This window comes from Schistocerca americana, chromosome 4 (assembly GCF_021461395.2).
Source record: "Schistocerca americana isolate TAMUIC-IGC-003095 chromosome 4, iqSchAmer2.1, whole genome shotgun sequence".
NCBI classification, from domain to species: Eukaryota; Metazoa; Arthropoda; class Insecta; order Orthoptera; family Acrididae; genus Schistocerca; species Schistocerca americana.
Genome location: NC_060122.1, coordinates 281306726 through 281332187, shown reverse-complemented (window position 1 = coordinate 281332187; position 25462 = coordinate 281306726). Strand labels below are relative to the sequence as shown.

At 38.4% G+C, this 25462-nt stretch overlaps 1 protein-coding gene across 1 annotated transcript in view; it reads left to right on the top strand.

The window, feature by feature from the left end:
• Nucleotides 1-25462, top strand: part of LOC124613409 (dynein axonemal heavy chain 7-like) — a 755469-nt gene that overhangs the window by 548878 nt on the left and 181129 nt on the right. Inside the window, exons 28-30 of the mRNA XM_047142112.1 lie at nucleotides 4179-4319; nucleotides 20447-20598; nucleotides 20734-20885. Of these exons, the coding sequence (XP_046998068.1) occupies nucleotides 4179-4319; nucleotides 20447-20598; nucleotides 20734-20885 (445 nt within the window). The remainder of the gene's footprint in view (nucleotides 1-4178; nucleotides 4320-20446; nucleotides 20599-20733; nucleotides 20886-25462) is intronic.

Here is a 25462-nt window from a genome sequence, read left to right as displayed (position 1 = left end):
AGTGTTATGTCAGGTTATTAGAATTTGCTGAGTTTGATGAGAACATAAACATTACAGATCATTCTATGTGGATTTTGGTGGCTTTCTGGATGGAAGTTTCAATAGTTTGCATCTTTTAAAGCCATTGTTAATATGTGATGAAGAAAGTATTGATGCTGAGAGTGGCAGTGGTATACATTTGCATTGACTACTCATGCATTCCTCAGATCTCTTAACAGACTTAACCATCCAGATACTGGGCAACTGCAGTTTAATGTGGACTCAGAAACATTACGCAACTTAGTGGTTTTCACATTCGAGAGGGTGCATTTCTGGATGAGGTATCGAATATATTGCTTCCCCCTACTTATATCACCTGAGGAGATCACAAATGTAAAATTAGAGAGATTTGAGCATGCACGGAGGCTTTCCGGCAGTCGTTCTTCCCGCGAACCATACGCAACTGGAACCGGAAAGGAAGGTAATGACAGTGGCACGTAAAGTGCCCTCCGCCACACGCCACATAGCCAAAGTAAAAAAAAAGTAATAAGGGGAAAAAATTCTTTAACTGACCTACATTTGAACCCCAGACCTCCAAAGCATTAGCCTCATATGACATCACTAGGACAAAGAGAGAGGACTACTTCTAGCATTTTCCTTGTTGACTTGCAAGTGCTTACTTTTTCTATTCATCAACACATTGGAAATCTGTCATTGCAATATAAGGACGTCTATAGTAGTTAAAAATTTAATATGAATTGTATAGTTAATGCAGTTCAAACCTAGAGAGCTTTTTTGTGAGATATATGCAGTCATTATTGGCAGTTGACAAACCTGATATACTTCACTTTTCACTACAAGTAGCTCAAATTTACTTTTCAAGTTGCAGACAGGCATGATTAAAAGACACTCTCATTTGGCTTTCAGCCACAGCAGCCTTCGTTGATAGAAAGAGACACACACACACACAACATTCACACACACACACGCACGCACGCACGCACGCACACACACACACACACACACACACACACACACACACACACACGAGCAAGCACACCTCATGCACACATGACTGCCAACTCCAGCATCTCAGGCAATTGTGTGTGGATGAAATGTGCTTGCATATGTGTGTGTGTGTGTGTGTGTGTGTGTGTGTGTGCGCGCACACGCAAATCTCTTTAATGATGAAGGCTGTGGCCAAAAGAGTATGTATATGAATGTCTTCTACTTGTGCCTGTTTGCAACTTGATGTGTCTTCTTTACAGTAAGCAGCAATCTATCTTTTCCTACATTGTTGCTATTCCTACCTGGAGTTCTGGAGTTTCCATTGCTTGATCAATTTTATCTTTCTTACTCTGCTGCTAAGTCTCTGTGAAGTACCTTTAAATTTTTTCACATTAGTTATGAATTATTTCCAAGAATTCTTATGGGAGTAATTATTATCTGCACTCAATACTTAGAGTGCCAATTATTCTCCTTAACCAAACCATACAGATTGAAAAATATTGTTTCAAACTGCAACATTTTTGGAATATTAGAAATCACCCATTGTTTTGTTGTGTCACGAGATTGCAAACTAATGACTGAAATTAAACTTGTCATGATCTGTTAAAAATATTAAAGGTTGATCTAAGTTCACTGCAAAATAATCAGAGATTAATATTTCCCCAATGCAGATTTCCAAGTTCAGCTTTATCTCAGTTCATTGTTTGTGATAATCTCAAGTCAACCACTTTGTCCAGTTGGCCATAAGTGTTTTTTATATAAAATCCACTGATCTGTCCAAGTTGCAATAGTTTAGTTTGTTTGTAGTTTTGTTTTTGCTTTAACCATATTTTACTATTCTTACCTTCAGATTTATTTACGCTAAACAAAACTGTAAAGAACACAATGTAAATTAGTGAGACAGGCTGGATTTTGCTTCTGGCATTAACCTTTGGCCAGAACCATTCAGTTGCAAACCACGCTCCTTATGATGTGACAGAGTGAGGGGTTATCTTCACTCCCACCTATGTGTAAACAGCCCTCTCCACTGCTTTATTTTCCTAATACTACATTAACTTATTCCACAGTGCACTTCATCCAGGGATTATCATAAACCTCAAAAAGTGATGCAGTCTTCCCATTAACATGAGGAACATTCTCAGCAATCTACCTAATGTCATTGACATTTGCGTAATTAAGGTTACAGACTGAACTTTTGCCTGCATCATTTCTATCATTAGATGATCTATAATTCTAAGATACTTTCCCAAAGGTATTGAACCACTGTTGACCATACGATGGTACATCACTGGAGATAACAATTTCTACCTGCTTATATTTTTATTATACAAGAGTGAGCAGTCATATAAGAGATGTAATATGGAACCATTTTGTATCAATACTACAAAAAATATTGTTATCATTATATGTAAAATTTCAGTGTAATTTTAACAATATTATAAAAGGATAGTTGCTACTCACCATATGGCAGAGATACTGAGTCACACATAGGCATAACATAAAGGGCATTCACAAAAAAAAGGTTTCGGCCAACAAGGTCTTTGGCCTTTGTCAAAAATGGACAAATGGACAACAGACACGCACACACAGACAGACAGACACACACACACACACACACACACACACACACACACACACACACACACACATGCAAATCATGCAAATACAGCTCACACACACATGACTGCAGTCTCTGGCAGCTGAAGCCTGCTGTATTTGTATGAGTGTTTGTGTGTGTGTCTGTTCTCTATTTTTGACAAAGGCCTTGTTGGTGAAAGCTTATTTTTTGACAATTGTTTGTTGTGTCCATCTGTGACTCAGCATCTCCACTACATGGTGAATAGCAACTATCCTTTTCATAATGTTGCTACATTCTAGCCTGGATTTTTCGGTATAATTTTATTTTCATTTTCATTTAATTTTCTTCTTCTCAATGCCAGTTAATTTGTGTACATAATAACAACTTATTTCTGTCTTAATTTCAATGCCATTACATTAACTCCATAAATGATGCATGGTGAATGGAGAAACTTATTATATATTATCCGATGCTTGATATCTTATTTAAAGATACTTGGAATTATCAAATTGACTCAGACCATCATATTATGTATATGTTTCTGTTCTAATAACTATTTCTGTATAGCTACGTGGTGTCTGTTCTGTCAGAAACGTTGGACAAGACAGACACCACTGCTGATACAGCAGCCATAAAGAAACTATATTATTATAAATCAGGACTTATGCTGCCGATGGGCATTGGAATAAATCAGTGGTGAAGGTTGAAAATTTGTGCCAGACTGGGACTCAAACTCTGATGCTCTGGTTCTCTAGATCAGTTGCCTTAACTGTCTCATCCATCCCGACATGCTTCCCCTGCAACCCAAATTCTCAACCTGTCAAGCACAAGCTGTTCCCCCCTCCCCTCAACCCCCCCCCCCCTCCCACACACACACACACCAATCAATTAGCCCCAGTACTCGTAGCATTCACCAAGTCCCACTGGGGTTCGTAAGATGTGGTGCATCCACACTGAAAGTACCCAGGGCTGTTCTCACTTTATGTCTGTTCTGTGGTACCATTCTAGAGAAGTGGAGCATCCAAAATTGAGTCCTGGTCCATTACAAATTTTCAACCTTCAACATTGGTTTATTCCAATGTCTGTAGGTGGATGAATCCTGATTTCTCATAATGTCATTGTATTTCTGGTACTTAAACATTTGAATTGTATGACCTTTTACAGTTTGTGTTTTAGTAGTAATTATCTCTTGTTATATTATTTCAAGTTGTTCACTGATGTATAAGCATTTAACTCAGTATATACTTGTATTCTTTCTTCTTATTTTTCTTCTTCTTCTTCTTATACTTGCTATCTAATTACATCATGGTGTTGTTATTGGTTTGCATGGGTGCACTGCTTGTAACCATTGTAGGTGAGAGCACTTGAATGTACTCATTGCCTGTTATTAATCTTTACCTTGTTTATAACATGACATCATTTTATTTATATGTAATATATGTAAAAAACTTTAGTCATGGGCATATTAGCATTATAATTGAGCTAATGTACAAATATGAAATAGATTATATTGAAAATGATGACCATTTAATTCTACTTTTATATCTTGTGATAGATTTATTTTTACAGTTACTGTTATTTTATGACAATTATTGTTGTTGTCTGCCTTCAGCTTAGGTTCAATGAGCATAGAGGAACGTCTGAAGCTGCTTACCGACACATTCACTATCAGTCTTTATCAGCAAGTATCTCAGTCTCTCTTTGAAAGAGATAAGTTGACATTTTCTTTCATTCTCTGCAGCAGAATCTTGATGTAAGTAAAAACGAAAGTTCCATATTTACCCAATGTAAGCAGTACAAGTAAGAACTAAATGTCACATGATACATATCTTTAAATGATTTATCATTGCATTGTACCTAAAGATGACTGCAGAGAGAGAGCACAGAAAATAAATTATGAATGGTAATTGTGTAAATTTCTTAAACTGGGATGTTAGAATAACTGTCTTTAAGAGGCATTACAACTATAACTTAAGACTGTAGAACACACTTGAAATGCACCATGGATGTTAATAAAAGATGAAGCATTTGCAGATAACTGTCTTAATCTATTTAATTCTGCTCCTGTTAAATGATGAATGTACTTTCTCATGTGATGATACAATATGTGTAACCTTTTTTGAAACTGGGACATAGTTTCATGTTTTTGTTTACTCATGTATGGATATATTCTGCAAAGTGAGTTGCCATTCTCATTTGAATGAATATGTATGGCCACAGGACCATGCACAAGACACAGTTCCTCCGCATTTGACCATTATGTAACGTGCTGCTATTTTGAACAAGTGCTACAGAGAAACTGTTCAAGATAATGAAACAATTTAAATGTCAAACTGAGGAGGAGAAAAAAATGAAGATTTTGTTTCTTACCTTAACTGGTTTTTATGTGATCTTTATTTGTTGCCCTGCACACATCAAAATGGTACTCAATTCCATGCCATATTTTTTGTAGCTCTGATGTTAGTCATGATGGCTGTCCAAATTTTCTCCCAGAAATGCCTCAAATTTCATTTTTTTCTGTATAGACAATGTTCTTTACAAAGCCCCAGAAAAAGAGGTCCAAAGAGGTAAGAAGAGGACTTATGGGAGGCCAGGGGACAGGTGCATCCCTGCCTACATAACCATTTGAAAATCTGTTGTTTAGTGTGTTGTGAAATTTGAGATGGTAATGTGGTTGAGTTCCATCTTGCACAAAAAGGACATGTTGACCAGTTTCTTGTACAATTTCTCTGATTGGAGAAGACATATAAATAATATATACCAAAGTTCTCTGGCTCGTGAGAGTCCAGACTTTCCATTGCCTTTGTATGGTTTCCATTCATCTCTCTTTTTAATTTCCACTGTCTTCTCTCTCTTTCTCTCCCATTGACACTGTCTCCTCTATTCACCACAACTGTCTCTCTGCTACTGCACAAGAAAATGTGAATATGTTAGCATGCCAAAATTTTTGATGAGGAAGGTGGACTTAGCATTGAGGCAGCTGGTTCCCCACTTTTTTTGTAAGTCTTTTAAAGATGAATATATTTCCATTTTTTGTGCTCTGACAGGAGTAATTTTTGTCTGGTGTCCTTTTTTATATACTTCAACATGTTTAAATACTTTAATTGGATGGATAAAAACTTTATGCACTAAGTGGCACCAGAACACACATGTAAAAGGAGGTTATAGTTAGGCAAGCTTTTGGACCCAGTGGTAAGTACCCCACCAGCTTATTCCAAAACCAGATTTTCTGGGCCATCACATCCAATCCTGCTACTGCTGTTCTCTCCAAAAAACAACTTCAGAGCACACCACTGGTCACTCAGTATTATCCTGTGGCATTCGAGGCAAACGTATTTGTTCTGATGCAGACACTTTACAGCAACGTACTACCATTATCACCTCAGCCTCCACTGGGTGTAATTACCCCACCAGCCTAGTCCAAAAGCAGATTTTCTGTGCCATCGCATCCAATCCTGCTACTGCTGACCTCTCCAAAAAACAACTTTAGAGCACACCACTGGTCACTCAATATTATCTGGTCTTGAATGAATTAATCAGGTAATGTGACAAGGCCATACTTCCAAAAAACATGTCCTGAAATGATATCCATCCTGTATGATATTTTGACCACCACACCTAGAATAATATTTCGCCGCCCCCCTGATCTCCGCAATATTCTCGTCGGACCGTATACTCCTTCGACATGAAGCTCCCTACTCTATGACAATCCCCACTGCAGGACTTGCCATATATACCCTCGTACCACCACCTATACGAGCCCTGTAACTGACAAAACATATACTATCAAAGGGAGAGCCACCTGTGAAATGATACATCATATACCAGCTTTTAAGTAAGCACTGTTTGGCCTTTTACATCAGCATGACCACGATCAAATTATCAGTTATGAGTGGGCATAGGCAGAGGGTGTATACTACCAACACACACTATCCTATTTTAGATCATGCACTACAACATAACAGTCATGACCTTGGCACTTGTTTCACCGCATGTGCCATCTGGATTCTTCCCCCAGACACCAGTTTCTCAGAACTCTGCAGGTGGCAATTAGTGCAACAATATGTCCTTCATTCACATCACACAACTGGCTTTAATTTATGCTGACTTCTTCTGTCTAAACATTTCTTCACAGTAACAACTCCTTTCTTCACTTCGTTTAGTTTTCTACATCTTTCATTTTCTTAACTGTCTATTTTTTTACCTCCCCCCCACCTCCCACCACTGTTACATAGAATGCACTTAGCTCTTAACTCTTATTAACTTGTGCATGATGTTTAAGCAGTAACCTCTGTGTTGCATATTACCCTGTCTTCTGCCTTTAAGGTCTCAGGTTTTCAAATCTCACCTGGTGCAGTTCCTAACAGTCTGTCTTTCCTTCTCATCCCATCTGGTAAGTCTCCTCTGACCCATGGTTCACTGTAACTCTCCCAAAATCTACCCCTTTTCGTAGACCTCTCTAGTCAGTTTCGTTTACCCTGGTTGCTTCACCTTCAGACCTTTTGCATGAAGAAGGAGCCACTGGCTCCAAAAGCTTACCGCTTCTTTTATGTGTGTGTTCTGCCACCAGTTAGTGAGTAGACTTTTTTAACTCCCCAGTTATACTATTTTGTTAAAAATTGATTGATCTCATTGCTACATTTAAAAACTTTGACACTACAAGCAACAAATAACCCATAATATAAGGTTAACACAAAATTGTCTCCCTTACAACACATGTTCATTTTACACTATTTTATAAGTAAAAATGAAGAATATTTTTAGGCTATACCTACAGTATAAAAAAAATTTGCTGTGTTTGATTTGCAGGTGTAAAGAATTTCACCTACAAAAATATTTTTTGTATGGCCCTTACACTGACAAATGGCACCATTGAGTAATTTCCAGATCAAGACGTACTGTAAAGGTGTGAAATTCCCATTATACACTTCATAAAGTTCTATTGGTGAAAAAATGATGACTAAAATCGTAATTTGGTGACCACAGAACCCTTGCAGTGACGCCAGAACCCTTACCATGTGTTCACTATGGCAGTTAAAACTACATTTACACCTCAGACCAGATATTATGTGCACTTTTCATGTGTGCAAGTAAAGTTACATTGAACCTCTGGCCCTCAGTAATGCTTAATGATAAAAAAGTTTCAGGGTTCCCCAAGAACATCACCTTATGAACATATGGTAAAAATGTTGATGATTTGCATTGAACAGAAATTATAGAAGTGGCCATCCCCTCAGTTGGTACTTTTGGTATCCAATAATCATGGTTTTTTGGGTTTTCTCAAGAATCACTTATGAACAAATGGTACTTTCATAAGCCATCTAAGGCCCACCATAGACCACACCTAATACAAAAGAACCAACTGAAACGCTCAATTTGTATGGGCTGGAGGAAGCATGTACTGTTTCAATTTTAACCTTGTACTACAGGATAGCTCCAGTATCCCCATTCTTGCAATAGGTATACAAATGGTCATTAAGCCAAGAGCTATCCAAATCACTTACCCATTTATCTCTGTGCTCAACAGACCTCAAAATATAGGCACCTGAAAAATCACATTATTGCATACGGCTTTTTGAAACACAGTGGTACTGTGCTCTGTCCTACATGGTCCAATCTTCCACTTTTAATGATTGCTCACTTGATATCAAGCCTTTATAAAAGGTTGAAGCTGGTTGATGATATTTCTCTTCCAAATGTGGAAATACCTGATGAATAATGTGAAGTAATGTACACCACCCTCCACCTTTCATTTTTACTTACAGTTAGGTGTTACCTAAGGCTGCAGTCCCATATCAGTAGTTTTGTTATGGTGAGTGATGGTGAGTAACTAAGGTATTGTGCAGTCAATACCTCACATATCTGCCATGTTGGGTAAGCATAGCTCATGATTCATGGTGCCACCACCAACCATCCCCCCCCCCCCTCCCCCCCCCCCTCCCCCACCAGCCACTCCTAGCTGAATTAATACACGATGATGCAGCACATCACAGCCAAGCAGAGCAGTGCAGAAGGACATGGGGAGAAGTGAGCTGAGCTATTGAAGTAGCTATATATTATACAAGGTGTACATTATGCAAAATGTTGAATAATTATTTAACATGGTTTTGTTCACTGATGGAAAAACAGATTCCATTCCCTACTTCTCCTCACGTTTCTTCTTTTTACTTTCTAGAGAAGCTTATGTTCTTCCTCATGGTTCAAATCTTCTCCATATACATTTCATCCAAATCGGTTCAGGGCTTTAGTCATGAAGACATAAATGTAGAAGATTGTATAAGAATTGTATTTATTATGTTGAACTGTGTTATGTGGAATATATCAACCAATAAAAGAATTTTCGCAAATGTGATGAAGTTTAAAAGTTAAGGAGTAAATAGCTTTTTCAAAATGTAAAAAAATTTTCCCTAATTCACATAATATTCCTCAAATCAGTAACTATTTTGCACTACTCCTTGTATACAGTAAGCTATGCTCTTCCTAGAATTCAGGTTATCACCATACAAAATTTCAGCAAAATTGGTTCAGTAGTTTAATCCTGAAAAAGACAAGAGTTACTTTCACATTGAAGTATTATTATAGAGCAATAATCTTTGTCTAATTATCAACTTTGTCCCAACCAATAGTCTAAACGTATAAACCATGTGAAAAGTCACAGTCATAGACAATATGTATTGAATAGTTATCTTCTAGTATATGTGGAGTCAAACTAGTTGGACACAAAATGTACATTTTTCATGGCTAACATTTTAATTGTTTGAGACACATTAACTGACTAGTAGAGACACATAGATGTTGCCACTTTGACTACTTACTTATAATGTGGTGTTTTATGTTCTGGTAGCTAAGAGGGATTACATGCTGTTGAAGAAATGAATGCCAACTGGTGACTGAATATATACTTTAATCAAAACCAAGTACATAATGTTTACTTAATTACTGTAATCCTCCAACTGATCGTACCTTTTGCTGTAACACCCATTTACAGATGCGCCTAATACTAGAAAACAAAATTTGTTATCGCATGTTTAATACAGGGTAACGCAGAATAACGGGAATGTTTGAAATGACTAGGGGCAACCATGGCCAGGTGGCAGCACTGTGGTTCGTGACAGTTAGTGAGTAAACAGTCTGCCATTTCAGTAATCATGGATCAGTGGAATGGACAACAGTGTGCATCAGCCATAAAAATGTTTTATAAAAACAACGATAGTTTGGTAGTGGCACACAGGGAGTTTTGACATTTTTATAAATTAGGACGTCATTTTGCCGTTACTTTGAAACATGCGATAAAATGTTGGATTAATAAATTTGAAGAGACTGCATCTGCCCTCAAGAAGCAACCAACAGGACTACCAAAAAGTGTGCATTCTCCAGTAAACATTGATGTTATATGTGAGTCTGTCTTATGGAACCCACAGCATTCATTCAATTCATAAGCAAGCAGCAGTGGTTGGAATGTCCCAGGAGAGTGTTTGCAGAATTCTTCATCTTGATTTAAAATTTCATCCATAGAAACTACAGTTGGTGCAACAATTTCTTTTGTTCATCACTTCTAGTTTTATTGGATTATGGAAATGTTCCTCTTTTTCTGTGTTACCCTGTATCATCTTAAAAGATAGCGAAACTGGAGTAAACAAAATTACAATGGACAAAAAATCAAGTCTGTTTAACTATTAGCTGTATAATTAAAAAAAAAAAGGAAAAATTATAGGTACTACTTTTTGAAAATAGCTTCTTCCCAAAGACGCCAAAAAGTTATGAGGAAGTAATGTAACTGTGGTGAATGGAAGCAGTAATCCAGAATGGCGGCAGGGAAGGGGGTGGGACAGCAGCATACATGGGGAGGGAGAGAAGTGAGTGCTGTCTGATGGAGCGTGCAGGGCCTTGATGGTGGTAAGACAAGGCTGCTAGGTGCAGTGTCAGAATGCTGTGGAGGATAGGAGGGGGGGAAGGGGGTGGGATATGGAGCAGTAAAAGAGAGGAGCAGAGAAGGGTAAAGACCAAAGGTTGCATTATCAGCAAGAAGCACACAATGAGGGTGAGGGGATATTAATTGGAAGGTGGTGATTTGACAGAGTGGATGGAAACTGTTTGGTGGAGGGTTTAGTGTGAGTTAGTAGGTTAACACTGGTTGAGTCCAGGATGATTTTGGGAGCAGATAACATATTGTAAGGCTAACTGCCATCTTTGCAGATCAGAAAAGATGGTGGTGTAGGAGAGGATCCAGATTGTGAAGCAGCTATTGAAATCAAGCATGTTATGTTTAGTTGCATGTTGGAACACATCATGGTCCACTCTGCTCTTGGCCACAATTTGGCAATGGCCATTCATCCTAGTGGACAGTTGGTTGGCAGTCATACTAATGCAAAAGCTGTGCAATGATTGCAGCAGAGCAGGTACATGACATGACTGCTTTCACATGTGGCCAACCTTTTATGGGATAGGATAAGCCTGTGATAGGACTGGAATAGGAAATGCCAGATGGATAGATTGGGTAGGTCTTGTACCTGGGTCTTCCACATGGATATTGCCCCTGTGGCATGGGTTTGGATTTGGGAGTGGCATAGGGATGGACTATAATGATGTGGAGGTTGGGTGGATGACAGAACAAACTTTAAGAGGGATGGGAAGGATCTCCAATAGGATGTCACTTATTTCAAGACCTGATGATACATAATCAAAGCCCTGTGATGGATGCTGTTCAGTTGTTCAAGGTACTGCATGATGAATGCAGTGCTCCATTGTTCCTGATTCCTGGGAATAATGAGAAGATTGGGGATGTGTGGGGATATGGTACATGCAACATGTTTCCGGACTAGGCCTGGAGTCAGGTGCTTGTCTGCAAAGGCCTTTGTGAGACCTACAGCTTACTGGGGAAGGAAGGTCTTGTCACCACAGATATGCCATCCCCAGGTGGCCAGGCTGTACGGGAGGGATTTTTTGGTCTGGAAGGGATGGCAGCTGTTAAAATGCAGGTGCTGTAGGTGGTTGTTGGGTTTAGTGTGGGCAGAGGTGTGGGTGGAACCATCAGACAGAAGGAGGTCAATGTCCAGGAATGTGGCATGCTGGCTTAAGGACGACCAGGTGAGGCAGATGGGAGAGGTGTTGAGTTTGTGAAGGAATGAAGATAGGTTTCTTGGCCTTGAATCCAGATCATGAAGATATTGTTGAAGTACCTGAACCAGAACATGCATTTGAGGTTTTGTGAGGCTAGGAAGGATTTTCTCTAGATGACCTGTAAACAGGGTGGTATAGAAGGGTGCCATGTGGATGCCCATGACTATGCTGTGGATTTGTTTGTATACCTTCCCTTCAAAGGAAAAGTAGTTCTGTGTTAGGATAATGTTAATAAGGTGTAAGGTGTATGAAGAACATTGGGAGAGAGAGTGTTCAATAGTGACAAGGCCATGGGCATGAGGGATGATGTAGTATATGAAAGTGGCATCAACAATTACAAGTACAAATCCAGAAGGTAAAGGGGTGGGGATGGTGGCGAATTGATGAAGGAAGTGTTTGGTGTTTTTGAATTTTCCCCAATGCCATCTTTGCCACAATGTACTCCAGCTCCATCTTTCTGTGCCACTTCACAAAGGTATCCATTCCCAGATAATGTTACTGTAAATCTCTACTACATGCAACATGTCAATGAAATTTAATCGCTTGCACTCCAGCACCTGGAAGAGCATTCCAGGTACTGCCTCCATAAGTTATCCTGCCTGCTGACACCATACTGCTATCTTGGGGAATCATTATCCAATCCCTATCCCACTCCAATCCCCCATCCTACTCCTCATCAAGCCCTCTATCCTGTTATTAACGTTCCCAACAATATCCTCAACCCCAGGGAAGTTTCAGTGCTATTGAAAGACGTCACCTTCAGCTCTAAACTCAAATCTAATCATGTTAGATTTGTAAAAGATGTACTCTCATTCTCCTGATCCCTACAATGGAAAGACTTCTTTGCCACAAAACCCATCAAACCAAAGTTAACCTAATCCAAACATTGAACCTCCCACCCTCAGTTTATACCATGATCCAATTGTGATACTTCCCCCTCACATGTAACCAACCTCTTGGTCACATCCCAGGAATTCCTTACCTCCAACTAGTTCTCACCATCCTTCCCTAGGTTCCTTCTTGAGGACACCAAACTTTCAGCAGAAGAATGGACAGTCATACACAGTCCCTAAACAGATCCTGACCTAATCATCCTACCTGCAGACAAAGGTTCCACCACTTTCATTATGAATCATAGTGACTACCTGGAGGAAGCACTCTGCCAATTGTCTTACACCTCTAAACTCTGCTAGAGTGATCCAATCCCAGAAGTCCAACATAACCTCCAGTCCCTGCTTAGAATCTGAAGACCTTCCTAGAACCTCTCCCCCAAATCCATTTCGTTCCTTACTCCTGTGACATCCCACAGACCCACCTTCTGTATGCTCTCCAAAATTCACAAACCCAACAATCTTGAGCACCCCATTGAAGCTGGTTATTGTGCTCCCACTGAAAGAATTTTGACCCTCATTGACAAATCCTCCAATCAATGTGCCTGAATTCTAACCTCCCATGCCAAAGATATCCTTCACCAACCCTCTACTGTCCCCACCCCTTTACCTTCTTGATCACTACACATCACTGTTGATGCCACTTTCCTATACACTAACATCCATCATGTCACTTGTCTTGTCACTATTGAACACTGCCTCTCCTGAAGTCCTTCACACTCCAAACCCACTACTTCATTCCTCAAAATCCTACTAACTTTATATCCTCACACACAACTCCTTTGAAGGGAAGGTTTACAAATAAATCCATGACACAGATGTGGACATCCACATGGCACCCTCCTACACCATCCTGATTATGGGTCTTCTAGAAGAAACCTTTCTAGCCCCAATACCCCAAACCCATAGTCTGGTTCAGGTTCATTGATGATATCTTCACAATCTGGACTCAGGAACAAGACATCCTATCATCATTCCTTCATAAAATCAACAACTCTCCATCTGCCTCACCTGGTACTCCTTAACCCAGCATGACACATTCTTGCATGATCCAAACCACAAACAGATCTTCCATGCATTTACCCACACACAATCAACCCTTGAGCCACACCCAAGTTCCAACTACAAAGGAGTACCCTCTATGTCAACCAGTACCACCCTTTACTGAAACAACTGAACCCTGTCCTTCATCAGGATTTCAATTATCTATTGTCACCCCTGAAATGAGGGATGGCCTACCCAAGACCCTTCCCATCCCTCCTAAAGTTATGTTCAATCACCCACCCAACCACCACAACATCCTACTCCGTCACTAGGCCATTCCCAATCCCAGCCCCTTGCCACAGGGATTGTATCGCTGTAGAGGACCCAAGTACAAGACCACTCCCTGTCGAAGAGACCCAGGTACAAGACCTGCCCAATCCACCCAATTAAGACTGTGTTGTTCGCCTGCTTTATTTCTTCTTTGATAGCCCTTGGTATCGATGTACTGCATTGTTATACTGGCTGAAAAATGAAGGGTGGAAGTTTAACACTGACTACTGTAAATGATGTAGCTGACAGTTGCACAATTGTGTTTCACAGTTCTTTACTTTCACTGTTCACAATCCCCCAACATTACACAATTATATGGCCTGTTCACTATTGGTAAATGTTGATAAGCCTCATTAACAGGTTCCAGGTAACATCAGCATACTGCTACAATAGTTTACTGTTAAACATCTATGAGCAGTAAAAAACCTAACCACACAGTTCTTGCAGAATAATATGGTACATTTAACCCTATTTTTCAAAATAATTAAACAGGCATTGTTATTAATCATTCTAACACAGGGCCTATTTTTGTTACACTTATTCCACTGTTAAGTTGATGCATTGTTGTTAATCTAACCAATACATGTTTCACATCTGAAAATCGGCTGTGGACTGACTGTCTCAGGACCAAAAATTGGACCTTTATATATCCAAACGATAATAGCACTGCAACTATACATTGTTTGAAGTTTAAGTTACAGAAATTACAGTTAGAACATAACTCATTCAATTAACTGAATACATCAAAAAATTCCTTTTTTTTAACTGTTAGGCCGAATTTTTTGTTTAAATAATGAACTTAACAGATATAGTTATACAGACAATAATGTTTACAAACCTGGTAATTATTTTGGAATTAATTAAGGGCTGGCTTTGCTAATATGTTTTTGAATAGAGCCAAATAAATACTGTAAGAATCCTAGTAGTTCTTCTAAATGTTTATAATTAGTACAGAATGTATATTTGTTTATAAGTTGAAAACAGAATCTTAGTCACGAAACAATTACTGATTTCACCATATAATGATCTGTAGCAAAAGATATTAATTAGGAATGGTCAAAATAAATTAGGAAATTAGTTACATACACAAAACTAAGCACAAAATTAACCTGGTGCTATATTCCTTAAGACTGAGAGCTAACCTTTCCCTTTTATGGACATTCAGATTATATTCATGCATGTTAATGGTAATTAGGGAACAATGAAAGTAAAATGAATTTAAGGAGGTAGATGGCAAAACAAGAGAGGAAGTAAAGAGATCCCAGTTTGTCACAACTTCCTATTCCCATCCTATCACAAGCTTATCCTGTCCCCATAAGAGGCCAGACCATCTGCAAAAGCAACTGTGTCATAGAGCAGCTCTTCTTCCGTCATTGCACTTTTTTTGTGTTGGTATGACTATGAAACAGCTGTCCACCAGAATGAATGGCCACTGACAAATGGTGGCCAAGAGCAAAGTAGACCACCCTGTGGCCCAACACGCAGCTGAACATAATGAGCTTGATTTCAATGGCTACATCACAAACCAGGCCACCTGGGTCGTCACCTCCACCACCAGCTTTTCTGAACTAATTTCGAGATGGCACAGAGTAAAATTGTAACATATTCAAAGCTCACAAAAACTGATATAAATACGAGACTATTATGTGCGAAATGTGTAAAAAATGGTGGCGATAAGAACAGTCTGTGCTACTCGTGTGCTGTAAAAGTAAATAACTGTAAAGGTATGTTTACACGATTAAAAACGAAGAACTGTGTTTTGATGCTACAAGGCAATCACAAACTCGTTACGGACTCAACATCGAAAGACGAAATAATTAAAGTGTTGCAAAAGGATAGAAACGTTCTGCTAGTGAGAATCAGTGAGTTAGAACAAGAACTAAGCAAATATGTAAGCAGTGAAAAGTGGAGTACCGTAAAAAGTGCGTCGAACATACACAATTTTAAATCGCAACTAAAAATGCACTCGTGTTATAATGTATCTGTAACGCCAACGATATCCAGAAGAAGTGTGTCTAAACAAGTAAGTGCACCTTCAGATATAGAAACTGTTCTGATGTCAGCTGGTAAAGAGCCAATGCAATGTGTAAGTGTAACTGAAGGCAGTGTTTACATGGCAATCAGTGAAAATGAAACTGTAATGAATGATACCAATAGTGTTCCAGAAGATAAAGCACTTGAACATATGAAACAAAGTTACAAGTTAAGGAATGCAGTACAGAATCTGAAAGTTTTAATAGTGAGTGACAGCCAAGGCTGGTACTGCAGAAACATTCTGGAGACAAAACTATACACAAAATATGACAGTCAAAGGTTTATTAAACCAAATGCTCCTCTCCATGAAGTTTTTAATCGAATTGACAAATTAGCAGAAGACTTGAATGCGAGTGATACTCTTATCTTAATGGCTGGGTCGAACGATACTAAAGACTCCTACAACAACATTGTGGAAAGCATTGATAACGTGTTACCAAGTGTTCTCCAACTCAGTAACAAGACAAATATCATTTTGCATCCAATTCCCCAAAGATTCGACAAAGAATATATAAACAAAAAAATTGACATGGTTAATTGTCATTTAGTCCAAACAGTGAACTGTTCAAAATTTTGCAACAAAAGTAGAATATCCATAAACTTTGAAATGGAAAGACTGTCTCATGATAAATTCACATGTCACAGATTCCACTTGAACAGACACGGGAAGGAGCAAGTATGCAATAGACTGTCTTCATTAATTAAAATTAAGAATTGTACAAACCAGATGCATGTATCTCTGAATCAACCAGTCTACCTGAAGAAATCAGTGTTTCACCAAAATAAATACAATGTGAAAACCAGTGCAATACAAGTGCCTAAAATGAAACAAATGCTACTTGACAAGTGGATTACCATTAGAAGCACCACAGCACATGAAAGGTAGGGCCCAGAATCCAGGGAACCAGCTAGCAAGAAGACACAACCCACACCTCAAATCAAGGAGGATCTTTTACAGCTAACAATACTAGATGTAAAAAAAAAGGTAAGTGGTCAAGCAAGACACAAAATAGTCCCTGCTTCATACTTTAAATTGTTCCATCAGAATGTTCCATCTCTTTCCAATAAACTGAATGAAATACAAATCTTGTTAAATTATATGAGTGATATTTCTGTTTTATGCTTTACTGAGCACTGGCTAAATAAAGACATGATAGAACTAGCATACCTACCTCAGTTTAAATTAGCTGCCACATTTTGTACAGAAGTACTCAGGCATGGTGGTAGCTGCATATATGTTTGAGAAGATATAGACTTCACTAACATAACCAAATTTGACAGCTTATCTAAAGAAAGAGACATAGAATTCTCAATAGTAGAACTGCCAACTAGCAATTCTCTAATCAGCTGTGTATATAGGTCACCAGATGGCGATAAAAAAGTTTTTTATAATCATATGGAGGAGCTGTTAGAGGACTTCAACACCCTTAAAAAAATATTATCATATGTGGAGATTTCAATGTTGATTTCTCCAAAGCCAGTAAATTTAAAGATGAAATCAAAGACTTACTAAAGTCCTTTAACCTAAAACCAACTATAACCAACCCAACTCGTATAACCACTACTTCTGCAACAACCATAGATCAGGTGTTTGTAAACACAGATAAATATATCTGCAACACACAGACTGCAAACACCGGTTTTAGTGATCACAATGCCCAAATACTAACAATCGCTATTCCAGGAAACACGAAAGCCCAGAAAACTAGAACTATTGTGAGGAAGTTTAATAATGAAAACATAGATTACTTTTGTTCTCTCTTGAGAAGAGAAATCTGGGCTGATGTTTACAGTTCAAGCAGCACAGATGACAAGTTTGACAAATTTATGGCCACATACAAACATTTTTTTGAAGTAGCCTTTCCTAAACAAACGTCACTTATAAATTCTGTCCACAAACCAAATAAATGGATCACAACAGGAATAAAAATATCATGCCAGAATAAAAGGAACTTATATTAATACTCAAAGCAAACCACAAATCCTGTCTTTATCAACTACTTTAAACAATATAAACAAATACTTAGACAAGTTATAACAAAAGCAAAGAAAATGGAAAATGACAAACAAATAAAAAATTCCAGGAATAAGACTAAAGCAACCTGGAGTATCATAAAAAGAGAAACAGGTACTACATCATTAGCCCACAAAAATATAGAACTTCATGAAAACAACAATAAAATAATCAACCCCACAGTAGTGGCTAATAAATTTAACAACTACTTTTTAATGTAGCACACCACCTGACTACCAAACATTACAACTCACAACCTGACAGCAATACACTCCAGTCAGATACAAAAATTCTTACAAGAACCCTATTCATGTCTCCAACAACACCTGAGGAATTATCTGTCATTATAAAAAGGTTACCCAATAAGTATTCAGCAGGTACTGATGAAATACCAGTGTAACATCTATTGTAGAACCATTAACGGATATTTTCAATTCATCTTTCATGAGTGGTATATTCCCCAAAAAATCTGAAAATGGCAAAAGTGACACCTCTGTACAAGAAAGGGGACAAACATGAAGCTGCAAATTATAGATCTGTATCAGTATTGTCAGGCTTTGGTAAAATTCTTGAAAAACTATTTCTTAGAAGGCTAAATAAAGAAAACATAATAAGTGATGAGCGACACGTATTCAGAACTGGCAGATCAACACAGTCAGCTATGAAATTCTAACTGCAGTAGATAATAAGCAACATATGTCTGGCATATTTCTTGACCTTAGTAAAGCATTCGATGTAATTAATCATAATACTCTGTTGCTGAAGCTAGGTAATTATGGAATACGAGGCCTGCCAAACAAGTGGATACATTCCTACCTTCATGACAGTCAGCTGATCACTCAGATAAAATACAAAGACATAAAAACACAAAAAATTTGTAATTTTTACAGTAATGCACAAAACATTGGATATGGAGTTCCTCAAGGGTCAGTTCTTGGGCCAATTCTTTTCATTCTTTATGTTAATGATTTGTCAGAAAAAATAACTAAAGGGACAACAGTACTTTTTGCAGATGACACAAATATCCTAATCAAATCAAGTGATGAGGAAAGCCTACAATAAACAGCTACAGGTATAATACAAAATTTGCCACAATGGTTCAGAACAAACAAGCTAATAATAAATAGTGAAAAAACAGCGACAGTCAATTTCCACAATTCACAGAAACTACATCCTGCAAGACCAATTTTTAAAATTGATGGAAAAACTGTCTCATCAGTGAGCAACACAAAATTTTTAGGTATACATATTCAGCAAAACCTAAAATGGGAGACACATCTTAACCATGTAAATAAAAAGCTAAACACACTTACGTAAGCAGTAAGAATCCTTGCACAAAATACAAGCCGTGCGTCTGTGATCACAATGTACCATGGCAGTATTCAGTCACTGCTGATGTACGGCATTATCTTTTGGGGGAACTCCGTAGGTACAAACAAAACATTTAGGCTTCAGAAAAAGATTGTTAGAATAATAAACCATGCTAAGTACAGAGACCCCTGTACACAAATATTTAAAAATCTCAGTATACTGCCTCTTCCTTGCTTATATATGCATGAAATATTAAATTTCACAAAAGGAAGTATTTTAAAAGATGGAAATATCTTCAAGCATAACTGTGATTACCACCCTCACGATACTAGGCAGAAGCATTATTTGCATGTCAATACAGTAAGTACAAACATTTGTAAGAGAGGAGTGTATCATACTGGCATAATGCTGTACAATCACATGCCATCCTATTTGAAACAGATGCAAAATTTACAAAAGTTTAAAGTGAAACTGAAAGAGTACTTGCTTGACCACTGCTTCTATTCTGTTTCTGAGTTTTTAGAGTACCAGAAAAGTGTAGTGTAATTGCTCAAATATTCTTAATAAGTCTACATTTTATTTTATTATATTAAATTGTCATCAATATTCAACATGTATTGAATAATTTTTAATTATTTATCCTTTCAAAATAACAATATGTATGATGTTGTATATACTGTACCAACCTGACTTGTCCTACATTGTTTGTGCAAAATATGTATCTAAACACGATTTACAGGACCAATAAAGGAATACAGATACAAACACAAATACAAATCATTATAGCAAATTCTCCTCTCCCAAAATTGTCCTCTACCCAATAGTTTCCAACCCCTTTGTCCTACCACCTCTTCCCGATTCTTGTCCCCTCATCCTCATTGTGCGCCACTCTCTGCCAATGCACCCGCCTGTGTTTGCTGATATGAAACTAAACTTTGATTCCAAATGTGTCACAAGATGATCAGTGTCCCTCTTTACACTATCTTGTTGGTTACCCAGAAATATTATTGAGCTGTCATTTCACAGTGAAAGCACGTAAATTAAGCTTTCTGTAATTTTCATTTTCATGAAAATGTTCATGATTGTTTTGTGTTGTATTTCATCTTGTGCCCTATATTTAAATATTTTACCAGAAGTAGTTGGGGTAGGTCTGATTATATATGATACTACTTACTCAATGTTGTTGCATCACTACAGAGCACAAGATGAACTACCAAGGGAGGAATTCATGTTTCTTGTCATGAGCATTGTTGATGTTGAAAGTTTAGAGCCTAACCCTGCTCCTGAGTGGTTAAGAAATGAGGCATGGAGTATGCTCTGCCAGATAGAAGTATTGCCCGCTTTCAGTGGTGAGTGAAATTGCAGTGGCTCAAGTAAAATAACTCTCTTAGAAAGTTAACTTAAATATCATAGCATCAGACATTCAAAATGCAACATGTATTACCTATTTGCTTAAAATGAATTACATTTACATCTTTGTTCAGGTTTCAAAGAACATTTCAAGAAGCAAATAAGTGGGTGGAAGCAGTATTCTACTGATGTGGATGCCTCATTGGCTAAGTTGCCTTCTCCTTGGGCACAGCGTCTCTCTCAGTTTGAAGCACTGATCCTTATTCGGATATTCCATCCAGATAAGGTATCTGGTAAAGATAACTTCAATGACAGAACAGTCAATGCATGCACATGTGTGTGCACATGGACACTTACACAGACTCATACACACACAAATAACCGAATCACTTGTCATAAAGCACTTTAGATGATTAACAACTGGCTATCCAAGTATTGTTTCTTCATTTTATTGCTGTCACTCTCCTGAACTTATCTGGTAGATATGAGGGTAAGTAAAGATATTATTACCTAAATATGGATGTAATTAAAATGGAAATCACTATTTATTAATGTGTAGAAGCCACAGGTCACTTTGAGTTGTGAGATATGAAGGGATTTGTAGCATGCATTGCTCCTGGCTCCTGGCTAGTGAAACTGCTTCATCTGTTCAAGACACTGAGTCTGCACATCCTTGATATGATGCCAGAGATTGATGATGCCAGTTGATGACAATCCTCAGATCAAGCAGTTGTGCATTTTTAAGAAGTGATTTATTTACTCTCACCTGATAACTGATTGCATCACAGATGTCTTTAATGAGGTTTATAGGTGTTGAATTTTGTGAACATACCATCAAAAGAAATGCCCTATCGTTATTTTCAAACCACTATCATACCATTATGGCATGTTGACAGTGACAGATTGGTAGTAACAATGTTGAGGTTGTCCATTGCACTTTTGCTATGAATTAAGAGGTTGTATTCCCTTCATATATATTGGACAAGGTTAATTTTATTAATCTCAATTAGACTGATAGCCACATGCTACTTTGTAGCAACACTAAATACCTAGTAGTGCCCTTTACTTTCCTATTTCTCTTGATGTTTTTATGATTTAATTCTTGATATTCCACTAAATTACACTACAATTGCAAGCTCATTTTTCCAAGTGCAAAGAGAATGGAAGCTATTTTCTGTAACTTTCTAAAATTTTCCATCAAAATTGTTCATAATTGCTAAACAAACAATTGTCCTGTTATATGTCAATAACAATCACTTCTCAAAGATATTATTGTTCATTAGTCTTTGTATAATTACAAATGCTATTAACTCTGCTTATTACTTGATATCAGTCACAACAGTATAGTTATTTCCTTTTCATCTGGTTATGCTCTACAAATATGATTGTGTGGGTATAAAGTAAAGTCTGACTATACCTACGGTCAATAATATTCAGTTCAGTATTTGCACATGTTACTGTTTCACACTGATAAGAAATAATGTGCATGATACCATTTATATTTCACACATGTTTAATGTACACACATTGAGATCAGATACAGGAGTATAACAATTTCAGTATACATTCATTTAATTTTACTCTATGGCATTATCAGTGGGGTTCATGAGAACATTCTCTTCTATTTACCCCTGGAATTGGCCAGCCTGTGCTGCCCCTTTCCACACTAATGGATGATACTGGACCACTCTGTCAGAAACTTGTGCACTGAACATGAACAAACAAAAGGGACACCTTGCTTTAAGACAACAATTCACAATACAACATTATATTTTTAGAATTAAATATTTTCAGATTACCTGATGTTGCATAGGTGGGAGAAGATTACTATTTTAGTGAACAAATTTGAAACATTACACTATGTCTTTGGAAACTATCACAGAGTTAACAGTCATTCATATGGATGTCTCATGCAGCAGTATAATGCACTCATGAATGGTGTATATTCGTTATATCGTTTGCAAGTAACACTGCATGACATAATCACAGAAATCAACAAAACCAATGTGGAATGTACAACAAATGTATCTGTTAGGACAGTGTGGCAAAATTTGGTGTTAATGGGCTATGGCAGTAGATGAGTGCCTTTGCTAACAGCATGACACCACCTGCAGTGTCTCTCCTGAACTATGACCATATCAGTTGGACCTTAGACTACTGGAGAACCATGACCTAGTCAGACGACTCCCAATGTCAGTTTGTAAGAGCTGATGGTAGGATTCACGTGTGGCACAGACCCATGATACCATGGACCCAAGTTGTCAACAAGACACTGTGCAAGATGGTGTTGACTCCATATGGTGTGGGACATGTTTATGTGGAATGGACTGGGTCCTCTGAGGTTTTGGCAATCTGAGACCATTTGAAGCCATTCATGGATGTCATATTACCAAACAACAATGGATTTTTTATGGATGACAATGCACCATGTCACTGGGCCACATTTGTTCATGATTGGTTTGAAAATTGAGCAGACAGTTTGGCCACCCAGATCACCCAACATGAATCTCATCAAACATTTATGGAACATAATTGAGAAGTCAGTTCATGCACAAAGTCCTGCACTGGCAACTCTTTTACAATTGTGGATGGCTATAGAGACATGACTTCCAATGACTTGCTGAGTCACTGCTGTATCAAGTTGCTGCATTACTCTGGGCAAAAGGAAGTCTGACATATTAGGAGGTATCCCATTTCTTTTTGTCACCTCAGTGTGTGCATCCTTACAAGGTCATCAACACAATGTAATATGGAGAATGTTTATCTGACCAACTAACTCACTTGCATTGTCCCTCCCTAGCATTCACTTCAGATACAATCATAAGTGAAAATAATCTTGACTCAAAAAACAAACATATCCAGGTCACTGACAACAAAGACTCAGTTTAACAATTCCAAAAACATGCAATGGCATGGTATTCTTACTTGCCATTGTACGTTATTATCAGTAATGTAGTCTTGATGACAAACCACTATTTCTTACGTAATAAATTTTGCCAATTATATCCTGACTCCAAATTAGTCCTTTTTCAAAGACAAAACCTACAAACAAATCTGCAGCATTGCCATGAGCTCTTATATAGCCCTTCTACAGTAACATGGTATTCACAAAATTAGAGGAATCCTTTGTATCTATTCAACATCAAAAACTTCTTGTCTGATTTAAATTCATGGATAACTTCTTCATGACTGGAGAGGTGGCAATGATACCTCTGATCTTTCCTTCAGAATCCTCTCATTCCAATTAGCTACATTCCTAAATGTTGATCTGCACCTTTTAGGTGGATCTACAAAAATCAATATTGAAAGCACTAACCACCAATGATACCCATGTTTTGATTGATATCACCTCCCTCCTTTACAACCTTGGAATAATAGATTTTGTAGAAGACAGTCTGCTCATAGTGACAATGAAGTCTATTCACAATGAAAGATTTGTATCAAACAATGGAAAATCCAAGATGGAATGTAACAATACCAGAGAAGGAAAGTTACTACTCACCATATAGTGGAGATGCTGAGTCGAGATAGGCACAACAAAAACATTCACACAATTATAGCTTTCGGCCATTAAGGCCTTTGTCAGCAGTAGACACACATACACACATGCACACACATGCACACACTCATGCAAATGCAACTTGCACATATGTCTGCAGTCTCAGAGAGCTGAAACTACACTGCAAGCAGCAGCACCAGTGCATGATGGGAGTCGTAACTGGGTGGGGGTAAGGAGGAGGCTGGGGCAGGCAGGGGGAGGCATAGTATGGTGGGAGTGGTGGACAATGAAGTATTGCAGTTTAGACAGAGGGCAGAAGAGAAGGTGCAGAGGGGGGAGGGGGTAAGTAGTGGAAAGGAGAGAAATGAAGAGAAATTAAAAGACTGGATGTGGCGGTGAAATGACAGCTGTGTAGTGCTGGAATGGGAACAAGGAGAGGCCTGGATGGGTGAGGACAGTGACTAACGAAGGTTGAGGCCAGAAGGGTTACGGGAACATAGGATGTATTGCAGGGAAAATTCCCACCTGTGCAATTCAGAAAAGCTGGTGTTAGTGGGAAGGATCCACATGGTACAGGGCATGTAGCAGTCATTGAGATGAGGGATATCATATTTGGCAGCGTGTTCAGCAACAGAGTGGTCCACTCGTTTTCGGGCCACAGTTTGTCGGTGGCCGTTCATGTGGACAGCAGCTTGTTGACAAAAACAAATCTCTCGTGCCTTATCTTTCCCCAAGTCCCACAGTCTGGCCACAGAGGAGCATTCCCCTTGTAACTCAGTACCCTCCGGGACTGGAGCAACTGAATCACATTCCCTGCCAGGGTTTTGATTAACTCTCGTCGTGCCCTGAAATGACAAATGTCCTACACACTATCCTTCCCACCTCTCCTACCGTGGTATTCCGCCATTCACTGAACCTACACAGTATACTTGTCCATCCTTGCACAACCCATGCTCCCAATCCCTTACCTCATGGTTCATACCCCTGTAATAAACATAGGTGCAAGACCTGCCCCACACATCCTCCTACCACCACCTACTCCAGTCTGGTCACTAACGTCACCTATCCCACCAAAGGCAGGGCTACCAATGAAACCAGTCATATGATTTATAAGCTAAGCTGCAACCTCTGTGCTGCATTCTATGTAAGCATGACAACCAACAAGCTGCCTGTCCACATGAATGGCCACCTACAAACTGTGGCCAAGAAACAAGTGGACCACCCTGTTGCTGAACACGCTGCCAAACATGATATCCCTTATCTCAATGACTGATTCACACCCTGTGCCTTATTGATCCTTCCCACCAACACAAGCTTTTCTGAATTGCACAGGTGTGAACTTTCCCTGCAATACATCCTATGTT